The sequence below is a fragment of the Cynara cardunculus genome, assembly GCF_001531365.2.
Source record: "Cynara cardunculus var. scolymus isolate 2C chromosome LG 13, CcrdV1, whole genome shotgun sequence".
Taxonomy (NCBI): Eukaryota; Viridiplantae; Streptophyta; class Magnoliopsida; order Asterales; family Asteraceae; genus Cynara; species Cynara cardunculus.
In genome coordinates this window covers 2,718,696-2,743,827 of record NC_037540.1, presented here as the reverse complement: position 1 = coordinate 2,743,827, position 25,132 = coordinate 2,718,696, and the positions used below count along the sequence as shown (strand labels likewise).

General features: G+C 31.4%; 3 protein-coding genes across 3 annotated transcripts; 1 reads left to right on the top strand and 2 right to left on the bottom strand.

Moving 5' to 3' along the window:
• Nucleotides 1-1,591: 1,591 nt before the first annotated feature.
• Nucleotides 1,592-5,609, bottom strand: LOC112525672. Its single transcript, XM_025135894.1, has 3 exons — nt 5,112-5,609; nt 3,365-3,548; nt 1,592-2,013 (listed from the first exon to the last, which is right to left on the bottom strand). The coding sequence occupies exons 1-3, from the start codon at nt 5,606-5,608 to the stop codon at nt 1,810-1,812; spliced, it is 885 nt and encodes a 294-aa protein (XP_024991662.1). The 5' UTR covers nt 5,609; the 3' UTR covers nt 1,592-1,809.
• A 1,620-nt stretch (nt 5,610-7,229) lies between these two features.
• Nucleotides 7,230-9,464, top strand: LOC112525863 (40S ribosomal protein S9-2-like). Its single transcript, XM_025136159.1, has 3 exons — nt 7,230-7,329; nt 8,107-8,488; nt 9,084-9,464. Exons 1-3 carry the CDS (start codon nt 7,302-7,304, stop codon nt 9,265-9,267), a joined length of 594 nt encoding a protein of 197 aa, XP_024991927.1. The 5' UTR covers nt 7,230-7,301; the 3' UTR covers nt 9,268-9,464.
• A 2,272-nt stretch (nt 9,465-11,736) lies between these two features.
• Nucleotides 11,737-13,503, bottom strand: LOC112524073 (F-box/kelch-repeat protein At1g26930-like). Its single transcript, XM_025133698.1, has one exon. It carries the CDS (start codon nt 13,501-13,503, stop codon nt 12,160-12,162), a length of 1,344 nt encoding a protein of 447 aa, XP_024989466.1. The 3' UTR covers nt 11,737-12,159.
• Nucleotides 13,504-25,132: the final 11,629 nt, after the last annotated feature.

Below are 25,132 nucleotides of genomic sequence, written 5' to 3'. Positions count from 1 at the left end.
CATTTGTTAAATTTGCATGTTATATGTTTAATTCATATTTATTCTTATAAGTACAACTTAAAATTCAAGATTACAAGTAATTATGCATAGGTACAACTTATTAAAGCTCGATGTTTGAATTCGTATAAATAACTGCGGATAAACATAATCAAATAGAGAATGAACATCTCATTTTAAAATATAAAAAATCTAAAATATAATTAGAATAATTATCGAGTTCCAACAAAATAAATAATTATTATCTTTATAAAAAAATTATATTATTAAACCAAATATAAATTACTTCGTTATTGTACATAAATTAAATTATAAAAATTTGAATTAAAAATTACACAAAAAAATGAGGAATTTCAAATAGTTAATATGATACTAATATCGATATATTTTTGTCAAAATTTTATGATATCTTCAAACATATATTTTATTAAAAAATAAAAACATCATCGATTTTCTCAAAATCACATAAAGTCATATTATAATATCAGCTAGGATAAATAATAAAATAAAATATTAAATTCACGATGTATTTCGCTGTATTGCACGAATACGCTTCTAATATATATATATATATATATATATGATGCGGGAAATCGACGCATAAGTCATAACTAGCCAATTAATTGATCCGTCATTAATGATACTTGAATTAATTAATAGTCCAGAGGTGTTCAGTGAAAGTGGTTTTGTACCTGTTTCTGTATCTTGGGTTCCAACCTCATTCTTTATAGATAGTAAATGACGATATATATAAACAAATAACAGGTAAAATAATCAATTTATACTAATGAGTTGTTTAAATCTTTTATGTATTCATTTCGGGTTGTTTTCTTGTGAGATCAATATGTTTTCATGACATCCGTCAGATTATAAAATAATACTGAAACTTCACATCAAAACACTGTAAAGCTACGAAAGACACCAAAACTTCATAGAAAAAACACTGTGAAAGTTATGTGTTATTTATATGGTCTCATGAAATTACTTTAGCCTCACTTGATCACATATCTATTAATTTATGTAATTTATCAAATTATAGTAAAATAAATATTTTCTATGACAATATATATTATTAATTAGAGAGTTCTTACTAAGATCATTAAACTAACATCAAAATAAAAAGTTCATGTAGTTTCTGATTCTCATCTTATATTATTTTATTATTATTAAATGTTTAATGAATTACATAAATTAACCAAAATATAACTCTCATATAACAATAATATTTTAAGGACAATAATTTAAAAGTTTAAAAAAATAAAATACAATAAAAAATTTAAAGAATAAATAAAATATAAAGAAGAAGGCATATTTGATATGTTAAAAGAGAAATATGTTTTATCTTGATGTTATATTGATAAAATATAAGTTCATTCCACCTTGTTCCAAAGGTGTAGGTGGAACTGTTCCAATTTGTTCCACTTTGTTTTTTGCCAAAAAATAAAACAATGATCCACACTCTATTCTGTCCGGTATACCAAACACATTCTAAAAAGTTATAACACGAAACATTTTCTTATACAAAAACGATCGACCAAGGTTAATGTTGATAGTCTATAGACTATATATATATTATGTATATATAAATGCACACACCATTTTCTAAGAAGAGGAAGATCTATAAAAAGTTCGAAGCAAGAGAAGTAGGAGCAGACATTTGAGATGGATTGTATCATTTTGAGAGCAAGGGACATGAGAATCCCACTAGTATGAGAATAGAGACTACTATTATAGAATATGTATATATGTATATACACACATAACCAACCACCATTCTCTACCACCTTATGCCGCCCTCAACCACCGCGAACCCTATCGTCCCTTGGTCGGAAGAGTGGTGGCAATCGGGATCTTCTCCTCCTTAAATGGTTGAGTGGCGGGATCAGCAAGACTAGGTAATCTTGAAACACTTCCCTTACCTCTTCTTGCATTCGGTCCCAATTCTTCAATCATGTACTTCCATCCATCGATCGGTCTCCTTCGACTAAATATGTGTTGTTTTATAAAGCTAGCTATCTGCATAACCAAACAAAACAATTTCAAACATATATATATATATAGAGAGAGAGAGAGAGGGGGGGAGGGTCGGGGGAAAACCCTTAAATGAAAAACTGAGAAACACTCCGGTAACCATTCATGCACATGTGCATATACCGGATAAATTGTTTACAAATTACTTGTACCGTCCAAATGAATGGTTAAACAGGGTATTCCTCAGTTTTTCATTTTTTTGCGGTTTTCCCTAACCCTATATATATATATATATATATATATATATATATATATACTATCTTATAAAGTCTTAAAGTATTAAAATACTAAATGACCAAGATACCATTTATACACTTTTTCACCCCTCCTTTCCTCACATGTACTCACCCCCTCACATACACTCACCCTCTCACAACGGATTTTTTAAAATTATATTTTTAAATTTACACTTTATACCCCTATAAGTAGTTAATTAATTTACTTTACGTCATTTACTTTTAAATGTTTCATTTTAAACCTTTATCGAATTAATATACATAATCGTATATCAATTAAAATATGTTTAAAAAATACATTTTTATTTTAACAAGTTACACCATTATAATCGTCTCTTTAATACCTTCGAAATGAGTCCAATATTGAATAGTTTTTTACTTAATTATATTATTATATATTATATATACTGTGAAAAAATATTTTTAATATTTACGATTTATACTTTTATAGTTATTTATTTATATATATATATATATACTATATATTTTGGGATTAGGCTGTCCAAAGTACACTATATAATATGTTCTGAATTAATATGTTCTTGGGTTTTTTTGAAATATATATATATATATATATACATGTATTAATTCAACCTTAATCTGAGTTTTTGGACAAGAATAAGGGTAAACAGTTGAAATTTCATTTTAAAACTCATCTTTTTTTGTCTTTTCATGGCTTATGATCTGTTAAATTTGTAGTTTTCTTTATTGGTTTTGAGTGTTTATCTTAAAACTCAAGTTTCTTGGTTCTCTGCTCTTGGTGTAAATCGAACACATTTGTGGAGTCGTTTAAATATATTGGATTTTAAATATGTTGGATTTTAAACTGTCATACAATTTTTTTCATCGATAGTCTGTAATTGGAACCATAACTCTTATTTATTCAAATTGTATTAATATGTGAAGACCAAGTGTAACCAATATCATCGTTAAATCTTATCTTATAAAACCAGTGGAACTTCAAAATCGATAAAATTCATGGCTCTCGCCACATTGCGCGGGTACACAACTAGTATATATATATATATATATAACAAATTAAACAACTTTCTTGAATGACAATTATGATGAATAAAGAGTTGGAACACAAGAACAAAAACCTGGAATTTGCTGAAAGCAATTCGGCGTTCATATTCTTGAAGAAGAATGTCTTCTTCTCTTTGGGACATCTCCCAGATGTTCCCATCTTGAGACTTGGATGTTGTTTCCCACCCATCTGGCTTATTTTTCAAATCTGAAGAATCTGTTAGTTTTTTCGAATCACTGCTTCCCGAGTCAAAAATCCTGCAATTAAATGTTTTGAAGAAAATGAAAAAAGATCAATTCATGTTTGGTTATCTATTCTTGACTACAAACTAACAGACCAGCAATCCAAAATGGCATAATGTAAGATCCCACATCGGTTGGGGAAGGGAAACTAAGGTTATCTTACACGAAATCAGATACCTCCTCTATTAGACGCGTTTGAAAACCGTGAGTCCAGGTGTGTAGACAAAGCAAACAATATCTGGTATGGTTAGCCTGGATGTTACAGATGGTATCCAAACTGGTGTGCCAGCGACGATGCTGGACTGCCAAGGTCTATTAGACACGTTTCAAAACCTTGAGTCCAGGTGTGTGAACAAAACAAACAATATCTAGTACGGTTAGCCTGGGATGTTACCCATAATAACTAGTTGTTGGACTTTTAAATGTCAATCCTGGTTTTCTCAAACTCAAAACAGAACCTTTCTACAGTCTTTGTTTCAAGAAAACTGCAACAGTTCATTTTAGGATATGTCACATGGAAGACAAGTTTTCAGACCAAAGTTGCATACTTTCCCATTATCATCATAACAAATTATTGATGCCCAAGATTCCACCTTTTGGTCAGTATTCAAAGGTATTTTGAACAATGAACTAGTGGAAGTGGTCAAAGCAATATAATGAGCTGGACAGTCGCAGTTTTGATAACAGACGGAACCAAATTCCAATACTTTTCATTTGGGGATGTTTCATGAAACACAGACCATTTATATGTTTGAAACATTTACAAGTTACAATTATCTGATTGGAAAGAGAATAGCTAAACCAAACAAACTCAGTATATCCCAGTAGGGTCTAGGATAAAGAGACTGTTTCCAAGAAGAAAGCCCGCTCGCAAGAAAGGTTTAGTAAGAGGTAAAAAAACAGATGCTCTTGCCTAATATATAATATGATAAATGGTGTAACAACTAAAAGATGGAGTCTTTAAGTAGCTCTTATATTGCTTTTGTTCACAAGTTCCATCATTATTCAAAGATGTTCTATGCATTACATTCCTGAAAACATATGCAACTATATGTTTGGTCAAACTTGAAATCTTTATATAATAATACAAGTAAGGGGCCGTTTGGTTGGTTTTGCATTACATCCCGTATGAATAAAGCTGTTTGTATGGATTAATCAGTAATACACGGATTGGGAGGTTTCTAAATGGAAGGAGCGTGTTTTTCAATTGGGAGGAGCAGATTTCTGCATAAAGTTTCCTCCTAGAAGCTTACTGAAAACGCCACTTTCTATATCATTAAGCCACTATCAAATAGTCATGTATAGCAAACCGAATAAGTTGTGAGTCTCGTTAAGTTGCTAACAATCAGACCCTAAGGGATGTTCTACTTATTGAAACCAAGAGCCAGTTCACGTTACATTAGTCACTTTTGTTTTCTTACTTGATGATACTAGCATTTGTCTATAATGTATCTAGATTCACTTAGAAATAATAAAATTCTAGCACCATCTATGGATGTAAGCAGATTTCAGAACCATGTATATACAGTGTTAAATTATATATAAATATATATATATAGAGAGAGAGAGAGAGAGTACTCAGAAGCAGTGTCGAGAAATCTGTCAAGATCAGCACCAGAATCACCCAATTTAGCCTCCTCCATCTTCTCAATCTCTTTCACCCATAAACCAGCATGAACCCTTTGTTTCTTAACCCTATAATCCCTCTTCACATTCTCCAAACTACACAACGATTTCCCTTCTTCTTTCAACTTCATCAGCCGTTCTTCTTCCTCCTCTCTATTGCTCTTATTCCCGCCCCTTTTCCTTCTCTGCTCCCAATTTTCAGTCATATCTTCCACGAACGCCTTCGTATCCGGATCCACATCGGAGATGGAGAAATTAACGTCTGCTTCCCATGGTGCCCGATTTTTCGCCGATACTTCTTCAGGGAGCCACGCTGTTTCCCACGCATCGTTCCATTCGTCTCGGCCGCCGGTGGCCTTGGTTGATAGCCGTGGGAGATGGGCTGTGGTGGTGGAGCAATTGGTAGACCGGCGGTTGATTAGAAAGGAAAGGCTGCGAAATTTGTTCATTTTGTTTGTGGAAATGGGAAGTGAGAGACTGAGAGCCAGAGAGTCCGAATGACGGTATTCCAGAAATGGGCTTTATTATATTTGAGCCTTAATTGGGCTTGATTTTGTCTGGCCCATGAAAAACCTCTTCATTGCATTATTGTTAAACCATCCATATTACTAAATAAAATAATGATTAAATTTTATTATTAAAAAAAAACTCTAAATTGCAAGGTCAAACCTTAAGGGGCCGTTTATTAAATGTTTATCCGGTAAGTACTTACTGAGCAAATTTTTTTCACCGAATGAACATGACAAGGGGCAAGAATCTTACCAGGTAAGAGCAATGATAAAGATGGAGAGTCTTACCTGGTAAGTGAGCGATGATAATGATGGCATTTATAGAATTATATATACACATATATGTATTCTATATGCTATTCGATTAGATAATGATATTAAAAAATTGAAAAAAAAAACGTAGAAATTATTATTATAAAAATAATTTTTAATCAAATAATTCAAAACTTAGAAAAATAGTTTTACAATTTCATTTTAATCATGAGTTTATGACGTGCATGTAATCGTGAAAACACGAAAGTTCAAAAACATTTAAAATCTGAAAAATAAGATTATAAAAAAGTCACGTATTGTAAAAATCACACATTGCGTCGATCCATGGTGTGAGCCATGCTTTAAAATTTTAAAAATCAAATAATTAATCATTACATATAATATTTAAAACTCTATTAATTTGTTGATTTAGAGGGGTTTGGGGTTGCTTGTTTAAAATGATTATTAACTTATTCCGGTATGATATTAATAACAAAAAGTTTTTAGTGTTCGGATAAGAAAAAAAATACTTATATTGGTTTGACACCGATAATAATGAGTTTATGATAAGTTACTCTCTTCTAACTTATTAACTTATTTTGGTGTGGAACCGGTGATGATGAGTTTCTAATGTTCTTGATGGAAAAAAATATTTATCAGCTTATTACGTTTTGGTAGAGAAAAGTAAAAAAAATCTATTTTGAATAATTAAATTTTTGAATTATTTTTTTTGAATTAAAAACTATTAAACTTTCTCATTTTGAATGATTAAGAATCTGAACTATATTTTTTAATGAAAAAACCATTAAACCTTCTTAATTAGAATGATAAGTCTTTGAACTATGTTTTTGTAAAAAATCAGTAAACTTTCTTTTTTTAAATGGAAAACCTTAAACCATTAAATTTTCTCATTTTGATTGATTAAGTCTCTGAATATTTTTTCTTAAATAAACTATTATACTCTTAAAATTGGTTACTTACATTCTTTTATAAAAAAAAGTTATATCAACTCACTAGTAAAAATTCAATAGTTTATTTATTTACTTAAAAAATTCAAGGTCTTAAATGTTTTTTTTAATTAAAAAATAATTAAGAAATTTAATTATTTAAAATAAAAAAAATTAATAATTTTTTATTTATAACCTTAATTTAAAAACCATAAAATAGAATGAATGATAAATAAAAAAAGGGCATTTGGAAGGGGAATGATGTCATAAATGCTAATAAGGCCCATTAGGGAAAGGTCCAACTGGAATCCGGCCCATGAAGACGCAGGTTAAAACCCTAATACGATACCCCCTCCGCCAAACCCTTGAAGCAGCTGCAGTTGCCGCCGGTGGAAGGAGGAACATAGCAAGCGCCGTGTTGACGTCAAACAACCATGGTTCACGTCAACTTCTACCGCAACTGTAATTCTTCTTACTCTTTGATCAATCGATCAGTTATTTATGTATCCTATTACGTGTTCAAGCCTGATCTTGAACGATTTTAGGTCTAACGAATCTGAACATTTCCTGGTATTTTTCGTCATCCCATGTTTGTGTTACTCACTGCACCAGCTATATGGATTAGATCGGAAAATTTTGTAATCTCAAGGTTCTGATTATTATGAGAATTGTGTTCTGTTTTCGAACAACTAATTTACTTGTGTAAATGTAAAAGGTAACCACTTCTATTAGGTTAATTTCCTTGTCAAATCAAACTAGTTTTTACATTTCTAGGCTACGGATTTGACCAAAATAGTTGTTTTATAAGAAATGAACGGGTTTAGATCTTCGCAGGTGTCTTGGTACTTACAAATAAAGTTTGAATCTAGTATTTCATTCATGTGAAGGTGTTCAATGTATGCTTAATCATTTATAATCATGGTTATTGTTGTTACTTGTCCATATTATTCTTACTATCAGTTTGCTGCTAAAGAAATGCTAAATGCTTGCTCATTTCTGTCATCGCGCATCATTGTTGGATTTGTTTATTTTCTAGGTCAAAGTTTTTGTGATCAAGCATTGATGATCAAGTAGAAATAGGGTTTGACTCGTGGATAGTACATGATTTGGCACTTTGGCAGGAAATTCTTGTTTGCTAAGCTAATACATGTTGAATTCTTGATTTTGTGGTTTGGTTTCATATTTGATATGTAAAATTCAAAAGCTGATTATAACCTGATACCAAAAAATGACTATTAGATGGAAAGACCTTCAAGAAGCCCCGTCGTCCTTATGAAAAGGAACGACTGGATGCTGAATTGAAGCTTGTTGGGGAGTATGGTCTTAGATGCAAAAGGGAGCTCTGGAGGGTGCAGTATGCTCTCAGTCGAATCCGTAATGCAGCAAGAATGCTTTTGACCCTTGAGGAGAAAGACCCACGCAGGATTTTTGAGGGTGAGGCCCTTATGAGGAGGATGAACAGATATGGTCTGTTGGATGAGAGCCAAAACAAGCTTGATTATGTGTTGGCCCTCACTGTGGAGAACTTCCTTGAGCGCCGCCTTCAGACACTCGTCTTCAAGACTGGAATGGCAAAATCCATCCACCATGCCAGAGTCCTCATTAAACAGAGGCATATCAGGTAAACACTCAGTCACATTTGATATGATTTAAACTGTGGATTACCTCATTTTAAGGTCCTGTTTTATAGCAGCTTAATGAGACTTGCAGCTTATTTGTTCGGCTATACATAACTGTTTGGTAGTGGCTTAATGAGACTTGCAGCTTATTTGTTCAGCTATACATAACTGGTTGGTAGTGGCTTAATGATATAGAAAGTATCCTATTCAGTAAGCTTCTAAGAGGAAGCTTTTCACAGAAGGCCAAGTTTTTTTAAACCTGTCCTTGCCAACTAAAAACATGCTCTTTCTATATGTTGGAAAAACTCTCCCCAACAAAAAACTTTTCCAATCTATACATACATGTTAATCCACACAGCCAACTTTATGTATAGGGGAAGCAATGGAAAACCAATCAAGCAGTATATATCCCATTTGAAAGGGGGGGGGGTCTGTGTGGGTGAGATGTGAAGAAATAGAAACCTGACTTCCACCCTAGAGAGTAAAGTCAATTGCTATAAACATATGATTGCATATCTAGTTTCATTGAAACACCAATCAAGATTCATCTTTATGCATAAAGATTGGGTTTTTGGTTGATTGTGATTGCAATTTCAGAGTTGGAAGGCAAGTGGTGAACGTTCCATCGTTCATGGTGAGAGTGGACTCCCAGAAACACATTGACTTCTCGCTCACAAGTCCGTTTGGAGGTGGTCGACCTGGAAGAGTGAAGCGAAAGAACCAGAAGGCAGCTGCGAAGAAGGCTGCTGGTGGGGATGCCGATGAGGATGATGAAGAATGAGCATTTAGCTACTTCTTATAAATCTATGTTTTGCCCTTATAGGTGAATGTTTTGTCCTGGTTTCCTTTAGACTGGTTTTTAAGATGGTATTTGTTGCTTCATTTACTGCTCTGAGGATTTTGTAATGGATTATGGGTTTTAGGATTTTTCAAATTCTGTCTGTTAGAAAATTGCAAATTTCGCTTATTTTTCACCCACCTTAGTGTTACCCGGTAACGAATTAAGACCGTTATTTCATCAGGCTGAAATTGACCATGATGTCGCTGTTTTTATTCGACTGGTTCGAACCAGTTTCTTTTTGATATTTTGTTCTCAAATTACATCCAAATAAGAGTCGTGGTCTAATGGGTTTTAGAAGTTTTGATTACGGTGGTTCATGGTCTAACAGGAATTGTATGTTATATAGAACTTATTTTGTATAATTTTAAAATTTTATAGTACACCATCAGTTTTATGTCTGATCTCTCTTTTTTTTAGATTATTACGAAAAGGAAGTATTTAATTTCAAAAGGATAAATTGTTTGAAAAAAATAATATACTTTAACTTGATATATATTTTGGATAACGTATTTTTAAAACTTCTATTTGGTATATAATATCTTAAGTTTTAAACATTTTAGTACCCAACTCAATATTATTTCTTGAAGTGGTTGATGACTTGGATTTTTTTTAATCTAAAATTTAGTCCTTTTTTTTACCTAACATTAATCTTTAACCTGCAATTTGGGTACTTAAATGTTTAAAAATTCACATCGAATGTATCAAAATGAAAGTTTTGAAAGTACGTTATCCAAAATAAGACAAGTTACTATAGGTTATTTTTTCATGCAATTTGTTCATTTTAAAAAACACTTCTAAACTTTTGATATATAAAATATGTGAATTTAAACATTTAACTATATTTTCTACTAAATGAATTGTAAATGCTGATTAGGACGGATCTCCAAATTACTGCAGATAGTGTTTGAGAGAAGGATCCAAATTGTCCAAAAATACATACCAATATGACCAAATCTGTAATTATTGTAAAATAGGAACGGAAAGAGGCAAAAATGTCAATCAGATGGACCAAAATTGTAATTTTCTTGAAATTTTATTGTAGAAAAAAGGACATCGTTTCCTTGCTTGGCCTTGGAATAAAACCCACTTCAGCCATGGTCTTCGGCTAAAAAGGTTGGGTTACGGTAGGAAGCGGAAAAAAAATATTCAATGCATATTAGAATAAGATGTACCAAAATGTATCAAATCAATATTTTATCATGGATGAATTTGAGATTAAAGTTGATTAAGAGTCCAGATTTCTTCTTACGCTTCTCACTTTAACTCATCTTCTCACACGATCTCTCGCCTTGGCTAAGATTAGGTTCACAAGAGACCACTCTATTTTCTTTAGACCCCTGGGACCACAAAATAACATTGAAACTTCACAACAAAACATTGTAAAGGTACAAAAAACCGAACTTTCATAGTAAAAACTTTGTGAAAGTTTACCTTCTCAGTGTATTACTGTGAATGTTTTAGTGTTATTTATATCCGGTCTCATAATTCTCATGAAAATAACCTAATCTCACATGATCTCAAGTCTTTGCTAAGATTGTAACCCAAGATCTTTGCCACAAATATAAAGGATCATCAGCCAAGCAGTTAGATTTACGAATTACCAACCCTTAATTTTATAAAACCGATCCCTAGATCGGGTATGAAACCAATCTATCTAGCCGGTACCAAATCTATTAGTCTCACATCGCTAGACTCGACTCTTTCCGAAAGTAATTTAACGAGCTTCATACATTCTTACATGGTATCAAAGTCAAGATCTACCACTCTAAAGACTTCGCCAATTTGAGGGCAATTATACTTTTCTAGCCCCCTCTTGACATTATACTACAATCTATGACAACCTAGCTTCAGTTGGAGGGGGCGTGTTAAAAAACCCATAAAACCAAACGAACCCAGTATATCTCACAGAAAGGTACGCTCCGGGGAGGATAAGATGTACATAGCTTCTCCCAGTCAAAAAGCATCACCAACACATAAGATATGTTCAGAAACACATGGAAATTACAAAATATCAAGCCATAAAATCCATACAAGTTTGCAGGGTACCATAGAAATGGGCAAACTATATCACATTATCACCATAAGTAAGTATACGAGACCAACATGTTTTCATGAGACCATTTAAATGACTGAACCTTCACAACAACAGTCTGTGAAGGTAAACCTTAAGGTTCGCTGTTTTTTGTACCTTCACAGTGTTTTACCATTCGATGTTATCTGGTGGTATCACGAAAACAGGCTGCTAAGAACCCAAACCATAGCTTTTGAAGCAAGATAACAACGATAAAGATCATCAAAGATTCCAGAAGGGTTTAATTTTCTTGAATCCCAGTTCCGGTTTTCCATTTCTAAACAATTGATATATCATCGTAAACATACAATTTCTAACGATGGCAACAGGAAAACGAAGACCAAGAAAGGCTGAATGAGAAGCCTATGAATTGCAACAAAATGTGAATTTAGTACAAGGTATATGTTCCATTAGATCAAGCATGCAAGCTTATTTTTCTCTTGGGGAATGTCAAGAAATTAAAGATCATAAAAACCATATATCAAACTCTTTTGATCGTTTTTTTCTTTTTTGAGAAAAAAAAAAGAAGAAGCTATCTACCAATCTATCACTTCAAGTTATTAGACCACCAAACGGGTACGAATAGGTGCGATCGCGTGTCACTTCAAAGTGAGGGTAGACACTAATTAAAGAAAAGATCGAAAGCTCTAAAAAAAACGTACTCAAGACTCGTGTGCAATCGTTAAATCTCAAGTAAAACGAGAAAATTTTTTGTCGGGAAGATGAAATCGCCACGAAAAAAGACCAACCTTTTAGCGTTTTCAGCAGCCCATCACCGCGCAATTGTAGACAAAGTTATTGGATTGTTTCCGGCCAAGCATATTCCAGCGTGGCGGACCTTCTCTAGGGACCCACGAGTTAACTTCTATAAACCCGGCACCACTAGTTCTAGGGCCGCCGATAACAATAACACGGTCTCCGCAACCCCTAAACGCGATCCCCCATCCGTTCATAGAATCCGCCCTTTCTGGCAATCTTCCTACAGTCTCCCATTCTTTCCGATGCTTGTCATACTTCCTGACCTCCATATCTGCACAATCAGCAGCATACAATTCGTTATCTACAACTGCAACTAGCGGTGGTGCCTCGGTTCTAGGAGCTGCCGCCGCCTCATTGGCGGCACCACCAGTTCGTAGAGGAGACATATTCGGGATCTCTTTCCATTCTCTCGTACGTAAATCATATTCTTCACCACATGCTAACGGATTCATTTCCATCCCTCCAATCCCACCAATTACATAGAATTTATCGTCCATAAACACCCCAGAACACATTTTTCTCGGTTTAATCATGTTCGGAAGTGTTTCCCACGTTCCCAACTCGCTGTTATACAGCTCTGCTGAATTCACAATCCTTCCGTGTGGATCACAGCCGCCAGCAACAATCGCCTTCTCCCCAAGACTGGCTGAACCAAATAAGCATCTGGGCGAATTCATCTGCCGCCCTAATGACCATGAGTTTGTCAATAAACTGTATTTATAGATTACGTGATCAGGAACCTCTTTCCCGAGAACGAGTAGCTCGGTTCCAACGGCTAAAGATTCCTTATCCGAAAACTGGAAACACGGGTTGGAAGTCATCGTGGGTAGGTGCATCCAATGCTGGTTGATCGGATCAAAAGCTTCCCATTCCACAAGATGGCAAGAAAAATAGACCCAATGCTCGATTATGCCGTTCGTCCTCCTTAATCTATAAAGCTCCCCACTTCTAACAAGCTCACGGAAGCTACGGTTTAACGATGCAATAGAACCATAGTCGGATCTTGAGCATTTCATAAGACAAGTGCGGGAATTATCGCGATGAATACCAGGAATGAGCGAACTAGAATCTGAATCATCACCAGCATGATTCTCGTTATCCGATTGATCGGTCGGGAGAACGGAAAACTCGAGCAATCCTAATCCAAGTTCCAGATTTTCTAAACCATTCGATTGCTTGCTGATTTTTCTAGCATGAGCAACTTCTTCATCTCCATCATTTTCTAAAGGCCGTTTTTCTTGCTGAGATTCTAGTTTCTCTATCCTGTAATTACTCATATAACTCCAACTATTATCCCTTTCACAACTGTAACTCCTCGAAACAAAACAAGATCGCTCCTTCAACATGTCGCCCCCGATGTGCACCCGGAAAAAGACAACTTTTTGCCCCCACCCCCTGAAAACCCCTTAATCAAGATTCTTCTCCTCCAATTCACCAAGAAGAATTTTCAACTGAAATCCCATAAAAGTAAACACATAATCAAAATCACTGGCATACCCTATTCATAATCTAGAAATTGATGTCTCTAGGAAACAACATCCCTATTCAAAATCTGTTTTTCTACTTCAATTAAAGAAAAGAACAGTCATCAAGATTCATATATAAACGCATATCTAGAAGATCTACATAAATTAAGTACTGTAAAGATAACGAATTGAATCTTTTGGGTAGATAAGTAATCAAGAAAGTCGCCTAATAGATTGCCTCAAATCTAGAAACTGACAGACAACAGATAATAAAAATCAAGTCTTCAATTTCTAACTCTAGAGATTGAAATTAAAGAACACAGAATAAATCCTAGATCTCCTAATCTCAAGATCAAATAGCAAAAACCCATTAATCCAATCCAATAGCAGTTTCAGAAACCCTAGAAAAACTAAAATTAAAAACAGATGGTTGTTCAATATAAAATCAAATTAGATCTGTTTGAGTGGAGATTACAGTAATCAAAGAAAAGGGTATTTACCTTACCGATTGGATAAGATGAAAAGACAAAGAAGCGCCCCCCCCTTTGTGTAGAATTGTGCCCCCAAATCTCTTTTTCTCTCTCTCTCTCTACATAAATAAGTTAGTCTGAAAAAATGGTTTCTTTTTCTATCCCTCTCTCTTCATATCTATCTGTGTGTATGTGTAGATTGAGCAGCTTCTGTTCTTGGCGTTTGAAGAAAGAATTAAATTAAAATAAAAGAAGAAAAAATAAGTTTGCTTTTAGATATATATATGTATGATATATATATATATATATATCTATATCTATCTCTCCTCCCTCCCTCCTTCCTTCCCTCCCTCTCCCCTCTTTCTAAAATCTGCAAATCAAAAGGCTTTTTAGGGCGAAATTGTTGGGGGTGGAGAAAGAGAATAAAAGAGGGGTGGTTTGATGTATAATTTATTCTGAATTTTTATTTGTTTTTTTTTAAAATAACAAATCTTTTTAAATATATATAACATATATATATATATATATATATATATATATTATTCGTTTTCTAATAGAAACAGCTGTATACATATATACAGCAAATAAAGATTTCCAGAGAGAGAAAGAGAGACGGCGGTAGAAGGCGGAGGATGAGGTGGTGGCTGGTGGCCATGGGACCCACAATCAAACTCGATCCTTTCTCACTTTGTGTTCGAGTCGCCTCGCCGTGTTCGACTGTTTTTTTAAGAGTAAATTACGTTTTTGTCCTTATGCTTTGTGAAAGATTGCAATTTTAGTCCTTGTGGTTTAGATATTGTATTTTTTGTTCTTATAGTTTGTAAATCATTGTTATTTTTTAGTCCTTACGGTTTATAATTATTTACTGTTTTGGTATCTTGTACTCAAAAATGTAAGAATTAGTTCAAAGACGAATATATATATATATATGGACAAAAATCGAAATTTATAAACTAGAGGGATGAAAATGTAATTTACTCTTTTAAAAGAGACGTGGAGATGACCGATAACCTGTCTTGACATGTGTTTTTGTGTTTTCTTTTAATTTATTTTTGGTAACGTGGGAAAGTAAATTGACTCCGTTTTTTCCATGTATGTGTGATCTGTATTCCAATTTCTCGTCCCATTTTATCGTATCACGATATTTTTATTTTCCCTTTGCGTGTTTTGCAGAACTGTTCTTCCTCGTCCTCCCTTTTGGCAAAAAGATTAATAAAAAAAAAAACCATTTTGTAGGTGTGAAAAGCAGTGTTAGATTCTAAGAGTTAGTCAACAGAAATATGTAAAAAACGATGCTCAGAATCAATATAATTAAATAAAATTTGTACAAAATTGATGTGTGTATCATACGTGTATGTGTGTATACATATATATATATATATATATATATATATGTAGAAAAAATCGAAAAGAGAATAAGAATTGAATCACTAACTTGACTATTGCTACCAAGTTTGATGAAGAACAATGTGTGGACCAAGGCCTGCATTTTGTAGCGTCTTTTGATAGAAATTCGTCATGTGTAGCGTAAGATCATATGTTTATCTAGATGATTCAACAACTTGTTCAAGTTCCAAATACTCTAACCTGAATTAATTGAAAGATGCTTCAAAAATGAATTTGAACGATTTAGAACATAAAAAAAAACCCATATTTTTTATGTCTCCCCGTGAAAATCAACACCAAGACCCATCTAGCTATCAGTTAGTCATTTTGATAGCAGATATATTTTAGGTGATATAAGATAACCACAAATTTAGGATCTGGTCAATATAGGACAAACCAAAAACCCAACAATCAAATGATTTCAAAAACAAATCTCTAAAATAGTAAGCGAGCACAAATCTTGAACCCTCTAAAAACATGACGGTTTGCTCCAAACAAGTTGTATGATCGTTCATATTAACTTTCTTGTCTTTGATTTACTTATTCTGTAAATCTCGTCTTCTTTTTTTGTAAATAACAATCGAATTTATATTTTTTTCACCGTCATATACAAAATAAATTTACAAAGTAATACAATTAAATAAGTAAAACAAATATAACATTATACTATCTTCGAAATTATATACATACGACCTTATTTTTATCTTTTTTAGCTATAATTTAATTTAGGGGTTGTTTGTTTATCTCTTAATAGTTTCATTAAGAGATAAATCTTGTTAGGCTAAAAAAAGTTTGTCTCTTAATGGTGCTAAAATCATCTGAATGATTTTGTATTATGAGTCTCCCTTAACCATTAAAGGCCTAATTTTGTTGTAAATAATTATCAAACAATTATATTTCCTTTTGCACTATATCTAAAGAATCTCTTAGTCATTTTGATCACTTAATTATTCTATACCAAACGACTTCTTAATATAAACGATAACGGTTAAAGTTGGTTACATATAAATTAATATTAGTCACGATTTGGATAAGCCCTTCGTACACATTTGACTATACCACAATCCCATTATAAACCAAAAATAATAATATTAGAAGAAATTAGAAAAAAGAAAGATAGAAAACCTAATACTCAAACTTTATTTTTTCATTTATTATTTAAAATTATAAAGATATTTATACAATGCAACGAAATATATCCTTGATTTTAGTATTTCGTTTTTTTATCACAGTCGATGTTATAATACGGTTTTATATAATTTTAAGAACATAATAATGTTTTTATTTTTAGATAAAATTTAAACTTAAATATACCATAAAAAATTTAAAAAAATATATATTGATATTGGCACCAAACTAACTATTATTTTTTCATTTTTTGTGTATTTCTTTAACTCATTTTTTTATTTTTAGTTTAATAATATAATTTTTTTGTAACAATAATGATTAAGTATTTTGTTAGAACTCGATGATTATCTTAATTATATTATAGTTTTTTATATTTAAAATAAGATATTTATTCTTTATTTAATTATGTTTATCCGCAGTTAGTTACACGAATTCAAAATGAAGCTTTAATAAGTTGTATTCATCCACAATTTATCTGTAATCTTAAACTTTAAGTAATATGCATCAATAAACAGTATTTCATGCATATAAATCAGTTTTTAAGAATTTTACTTTATAATATAATGCAGATAAATAATATCAAAGTTAAATAATTAAATAATTTTTATTAAATTATGTATCTAAATTAATTAGACGTTGCGTTTTGATCAACTTGATATTACATCCTTTTGTTTGTGTTAGGCACAACTATTAATATATATTTTTTTTAAATGACCAAAGTAACCTTATGGAAGAAACCAACTTGGCTTCTTTGAAGGGTAATATAGTCTTTTATTGAAAGGGCAAAGTTTTGGAATAAGCAAAAGGACCGACCAAAAATAGGCATGATAGCAACCTCCACAAAAAAGTAATATATTCATAAGCTTTTGAGAGGAGGGGGTTGTTATAATATCATGAATGGACATGTTTATCCCTATCACTATTGGATTATGATGAAGACAATTATCCTTTTTCTCATTATTTTTTATTTACCGTTTTTCAAACAAATGCTATTCATGATTAATTATTTATATGTTTAATTATTAATTAGATAAATTAAATATATATAACTAATAAAACCTGAAAATGATAACATGTAAATCTTAACTTGAATGACTTGCTTACAGAAGAAATATAAGGGGCCGTTTATCAAATTCTTATCTGGATAAGCGATTATCAAATTAAATTACCTTATCGGATGAATATGGTAAAGACCAAGAATCTTACCCAGTAAGAGCAAGACAAGGATTGAGAGTCTTACCCGGTAAGTGAGGGCAATGACTCTTACCATGATTAGCGCTTACCGGGTAAATTGTTACATATGATATCGTGTTTGTTGACTAAAATCTTACCCGATAAGTAAATGATGGTGTTGAATTTTATTGATAAGTGCTTACCGATCATTTTTCTTCTTAATTTCATGGTTTAATTATATTATGATATTACTGCTTTTTAATTTAATTGTAATTTAAAACTTTTAGTTAAAAAACTTATCTTTTGTTGCAATTTCTATTTCAATTTGCCCAAGTTGTATTTATAATTAAGTAATCTTAAGACGTTTTCATTCGTCAATGTTTCTCTTTTATCTGTCTACTTTTATGGTGATTAATATCGATTAACTACAATTAATGCAATCGAATTTTCAATGCGATCATAAAAAGAAAGTATATTTAATATCACATATTTTTTTCATCGAAAAACCTGTAATAAATCCCCTTAATATATGACGATACCTATAGATATAGATACGTTGTAGCGTAAAAATAGCACTAAGCCTATATACGAATTGTCTATTATATTCTCTGTTAACATCCAACCCCACTTTCTGTTTCCTTTAGCATCTAACGACCTCCAACTCTCGGCTTTCAGCCAATGGTCTACAAAGCTGGCTTATTTCGCACTTTCTTCCGTATCTCCTATCTTTTTCTGTTATATTATCATACTTTCATTACGTTTATTGAAAATTCAACGTTGTCAATTTCATTTCGACTTTCTAGTTAGGATTTCGTCACCATCAACGATCGTTTTTCCAGTCTCCCGCAACCATCTCAAGAAGCATCCGTTTTATAAAGCTGCTTTGCAGCACTTCAATCGTACTGGGTTTTTTATGGATGTTTTTATGATTATGATATGTCGTTTTATTAATCAGTATCAACTCAAATACGTTTTTTTTTTTTGGGTGGGTATGTGGGTCCCACATAGGCTGACCAGGTTTGACGGATACACAAGTAAAATACCAAATGATTACCTAATGTCTATACTGAACGTTCATCTCAGAATATTTTGCAACTATACATCTCGTGGTATACGATATTTTGCTCAAATGCGCACCTATACGTTCTTTTGCTAAAGTACACCATGGAACTTTCTACATTTTTTTCTCATAAAGTTCTATCATGAAAAAATGGTCCCAAAACCCTAAAAATTAGTTTCCCATTTTATTCAATATATATAATTAATACTAGAAATTATTATATAGAATTTAATAAAAATAACACTATTTTATTTTTAAAATATTAAAAAAATTAATTCTCTTATCCATTTTTTTGGCCTTAAATACGGTAAATTATTTAAAATCAGTCATTTTCAACAGCAATAATGTAAGAATAATATTGAGATTTGTTGATGTAAATTAAAAATTGAGATGAAACTGTTACAAATGACAAAGTTAGAATTGTAGAAGGATGATTGTGTAAAGATTGTTTTATATTGAATTTAAGATTAGATCAGCATCGTACTTTACGGTTAGTTAGTTTTGTTTTCTTTAACTTTAATGCTAGGTTGCCACCAAATTTGAATTACTTTTTTTTTAAAGTATATAATACTTATATATGACAAATAGAACAAATAAACTCGTACACCCTCCTCATAATTGATGAGATTTGAATCTATGACCTTTTAAAAGGCCAAAGACTCACAAACAACTAGGCCAAAGACCTTTTGGTAACTTGAACTACTTTTAACATCAAATAGTTTTAAGTATGCCATACAGCTTTTAATTATACCCTGGCGTCTCTTTAAATTTCTTTAACATAAAATGACTAATGCAATTTTGAAGTGTCGCCAAGATTCTAATAAGAAATAAAGGTACTTTGTAATTTTCACATGCTTTGACCAAACCATTATCATGGCTACGGTCTAATTTGTAATATAACCTCGTTGACTCTGCATTTTATTCTGTCAAACCCTAAAAAACGAGCAATCACAAAATACTGGCTCAAGGTTTTACGAACTTATGATTCAGATTGGACCCATTAATTTAAAATAAAAAAATGGTGGAAAATTCAGAAAAGTAAAGATCAGGGATGATTCTAGAGAAAAAAATAGAGATAGAAAGGGTGGTTGAGACACTTGGTACAATAAAGTGGACCAGGGACCACAAAAATGTTATCGAAAATAAAATGTATAGGACTTGATTGGATTACATCTCGTATTTTTAATCATTTATCTGTGCTTAACCAATCAAACAATCTTAAACCTTGAAACTTTCAATTCATACCTATCATCTTATCAATGAATCTGACCTTCAAAGTTGTGGTTTGGGTTTTCTGTTTTTTACGTTTACGTCTTTTTCTTAGAACAATGACAACTAAAACAATTAATATTCGTTTGCTTTTATCGAAAACTCAAATTCAGGTTGCAGTTATTTAATGTAAATATGTTGTTTTATCATTTACAGGAGTGAATATATATTGATGTTGAAGTTTGGAGTAAAATGAAGAAAATCAAAACTCAAAATTTTAGAAAAAATTACATTCATTTCCAACAGATTCTCTATTTTGAAGATTACAACATTTTTAAAATTTGAAGAATTTTAGACTCTGTCTCGTGTTTTCTTATTCTAGAAAATGTATTCAAAATGCTCTATAAAGACTTGTTTTTTTTAAAAACCTTGGTGTTTGATCAATTTGTGTATACTTAAACTAATCCTATGAAACTATATAAATAGCTGCCAGAGAAATTTCACTGACCTTAAAGAGATTCAAACTGATAGTTTGTGATAAAACACGAGATGTCTAATACTTATTCGTCAATTGAGTTGGCACTTAAAATTAAAATAAGTTTAAAGGTTGTGTACCGAATACTTACTAAGTGAATGCTTATTGACATGACTCACCACTCTCGCTTACCTTATTGAGTAACATTATACGACCATTAAAATGAATTGTTAACAAACATCTTTTACCAGGTAAGCATTTACTGGATAAAGGTTTTTTCCCCCTCACTTATCGGGTAAAATTCTCAGTCCTTAGTATGCCTCTTACCTGATAAGATTTTCGATTTTTGTCATACTCATCTGCTAAGGTAAGTGATATCTGATAAACACTTACAAAACACTTATATTTGATTAAAAAACTAAAGAAAAAAATGACAAAAACATTATGAATATATTTAATGTTTTATTGATTTTGTTTTAATTTGCACATAATCTAAGGGAAAGATAGCGCCGGCGTCTTAACTGGCTCTGGTGGGACGCACGTGACGAACACTGCTGTTCTTGATCTAGTTCTAGGTACGCACGTGTCAAAGCTTTGGACTTTGAGATCAGCTAATGGCGTTATGAAACAACGCGCCACGTGTCGGCTCATGTGGGGGTCAACTAGAATTTCCTTTTATTCTTTTCTTAATTAACAAAATAAACGGGTAACACGATGTATGTCTTTAATTCTTTTCGATTATTGTTTTATCTATACTTTATAATAAAACATTTGATAAAAAAACTTAAAAATATTTTTTTATATATAAAATATTGTTTATTGATACATGTTACTTAAAAATCAAGATTACAAGTAAATTATAAGTAAATACAACTTATTAAAACTTCATGTTTGAATTTGTCTAACTAACTGTAGATAAATATAATCTAATAGAGATAAACATCTCATTTAAATATAAAAAATTAAAATAAAATTAAAATAATTATTAAGTTCTAACAAAATACTTGATTATTATCTTTATAAAAAAATATTATTAAACAAAAAAATGAATTACAGAAATACACAAAAAAAAAAAACGAAATAATTAGTTTTGTACTAATATCAATATTCTTTTTTCAACTTTTTATGATATTTATTATTTTCTTCTCAAAATCACATAAAATCGTATTATAACATCAACTTAAATAAAAATAAAATAAAATAAAACATGAAAATAGAGAATTCTTGTTGCATTATGCGGATATCCTTCTAGTAAATCAAAATGTTAATTCCTTCCTTGTAAAACAAAACTCTACAAATTTATTTTAATTTGTTTTAAAATAGATTTTCAATTTTTAAAAATAACTGCACAGTTTTTTAATCTCTTTTTAATTATAAGATGAATGAATCTATTTGTTTATATAACAAAAGTTAAAATAAATGTAAAATACAACCTGTAATCAACTTACAAATTTAGTCTATACGTGGCACTTATATGCCACGTGTCATAGTATATGTAAATTCTATAATTAAAAATAGAAAAAGTTTCAACTTACATATATAGAGTGTAACGTCCTTAAAATGGAAGTAAATTTAAACCAATAGTTTAGATGGAAATAAAGTTTGTTATATAAGAAATCACCCACAATTGGAAAATGGTATAACGTTTATAATTTAAATTATAAAGAAGATAAATAACAACCTATTAATCTAAATTATTTTCGAGTTACAAATAGAGAATATATAATCCTGAACACGTCAAAATAACCAACTTCTATGCCTATGGATCAATTGCATCGTAGTCCAATATTTATAACTTCTTTGCCACCTCAAAACATGCGCAACGTATAACCTTTTGCTTACAAATCCATTTCACCAACAAAATCCATTTCACGGTAGACACTATAGCTAGACTTGTATCGAGAGTTTTTCCCATAATTCACCCTCTTGAAAGACGATACCCGATCCTAAACATTGAATCCAAAACCACAAAAACAATAAGGATGCATGAAAGTCTTAGAATTTTATTTACCGAAATTTACGGGTGTTAAACAGAGGTCGAATGATTTGTGTCTAATTGATGTAGAACTCTAGCACTCCTCTCCTCAGATAAAGGCTATACTATGTCTTAATAATGGAGGCAAAGTGGTCTGTTGAATTCCTAGGTGGTGCCGAAGTCTTGACTCTGCTATCATGCAAAAATATGTGGGCCCTTTTTGAATAACTTTCTAAAAAAGACTTTAAAAACAAAGGAGAAATCGTAACATATATTGAGTCTTCATGCTCTATATCTTGTCGATGTGAGACTCCAACACTTTTAAAATTATAATGTTATATTAATAAAGGATATAAAGGGTTATTTTCGGAGATCGTGGTTCTTGTTTTACTTCTATATATCTTCTTTTCAACTAATAAAAAGATAATGTCAATTTGATATCATCAACTTGACCGTACCTTTAAAGTTGAGCTCGGGTTTTAACCCTGCAAGATTCACGGTCCTAAAATGAAAATGGATTCAAGGATCTACATTTACTAGGGTTTCGTTTGCGATTTTGTTTCAGCACTTGGTTTATTTTATAATCACATCACATCACAATTTGTTGTTTAACGACCTTTTCATTAAAACGAACAATTTTTTTGGTGATATAAATTAAAACCGAAACATCTATTGTTAATTTAAACAAAAAATGTTTTTTTTTTACCAAATGGTCTTTGGTCTAGCGGTACGTGAGTCTCTGGCCTTCTAGGAGGTCAGAACTTCAAACCCCACCAAATGTGAAGAGAGTGTGTGAGTTTTTTTTGTTCTATTTGTTGTATATCAATATTATATACTTCACAAAAGTTGTTTTTATGAATACTCATGTTTCATGATTTTATTTCGGACAAAAAACCGATATTTATTCTCAACAAAGATTCATATAACGTTATTGTAATATTGATGAAGTGATGAAAGAACTTTCTTTTACGTTAAACAAATGTAGGATTCATCAAATCGAAACAGATCATAACCCTAGATACAATGATTAACTATTTTTTATATTATGTTGACAACATATACTTTTTAAAGTGGTAAACCACAGTTCTATTTGTTGGTAACTAGATTCATGTATCGTAACGTATTCGGTATTTTGCCTTTGTTTTTACACCTAAGCATAGAAAAAAGAGAGGCAAAATACGTTTACAAAAGACATATAACCTCAACATTAAATCAAGAAATATAAGCTGACTCTGATTTACCACTGAAGGGTAAAAGTAAATCTTTATCTGGTTTTTGTTTCTTGACGTTCATTTTTAGACAGCACAGCTAAAAACATTTCATCTTCGGAAGTCGAATGTGGTCTTAATGAACAAGCAACACAATCACCTTCAAGCATCTTCTCAATCCACTTAGTACCCGAACGTCATTTTTGCTTAGTATAATAGAAGATGAAAAAAGAAACCCACAAAAAGAACCTACTTGAAGTTACATAAACAATTTTATTGGACACTGATTGTTCTTAACACCAGTGGTTTCATCTTTTCAGATACCAACTTCTCAAATAAAACCATATATAAATTTTAGGTTTCACATCATATTATATTACATTTAACAGAAACCGTCCAATGGATTGTATTATATAATATTTGATATTGGATACACCTTTATTCCTCTAGATGGACATAAGAAAATTATAATTTATCAATTACACTTCGTGTAAATCAATTACAGAACATAAAAATATCTGAGTAGAAAACACAGTTAGACACTGACACGTGCAATACTTCTCCTTTTGAGGAGCTTAAAATTCAAATTAATTAAAAAAATATATAAAAAACGATTATTTAATGTATCAAAACTATGCTATTTGAGAAAAATAAAAAGTAAGATGGTGTATTTATTTTTCGTAAATGATTAAAAAAAACATTATAATATAAATATTTAATATTATTTTTTCTAAAATAATAATTAAAGAAAAGGGGAAAAGAAAAAAGAAAAAAAAACAAAGCCTCGACTCCACCATCTTCCTAATCCCAAAAAATAAAATAAAAATAAAAATAAAAAAGATTCCGGCGTGCACTAACCAATTATATTAATAGCTCTCATCGATCAAGGCTATAATATCCAATCATGTACAGCCACGTGGCAACCACTTATTTAAAGACGTGTGGCCATGTGAAGCATTATTGGTCCGTGAGAAAGGTGTAAATTGCCTAATTGCAGTTTATTTATTATATTTCCTTTACGCGTCTAAAACTATATATTTATATATTTATTTATTTATTTTTGTGTGTATAGGCGAAAGATTGAATCCTTGATTTACTCTCATACTTATTTATGAATTATGTTTTATAAGAGAATTAATCTGATGCATCTTCATATATTTTATTAGTGTTGATATTCAATTAGAATTTATTTAAGGGTGAAAATCTCTTTTTATGTCTCTCATCGTAATTTCACTTTTCACCGGAACCCAGCATGTTTTCATGATCTGTGAGACGACATTTTTATACTTGAAACTTCATAGCAAAATATTGTGAAGATAACCAAATGTAAAAATGTGGTCTAACGAGCCTCACGAAAACAAATTGGTCTTACATGCTCCAAGTATATATATATATATATATATATATATATATATATATATAGGG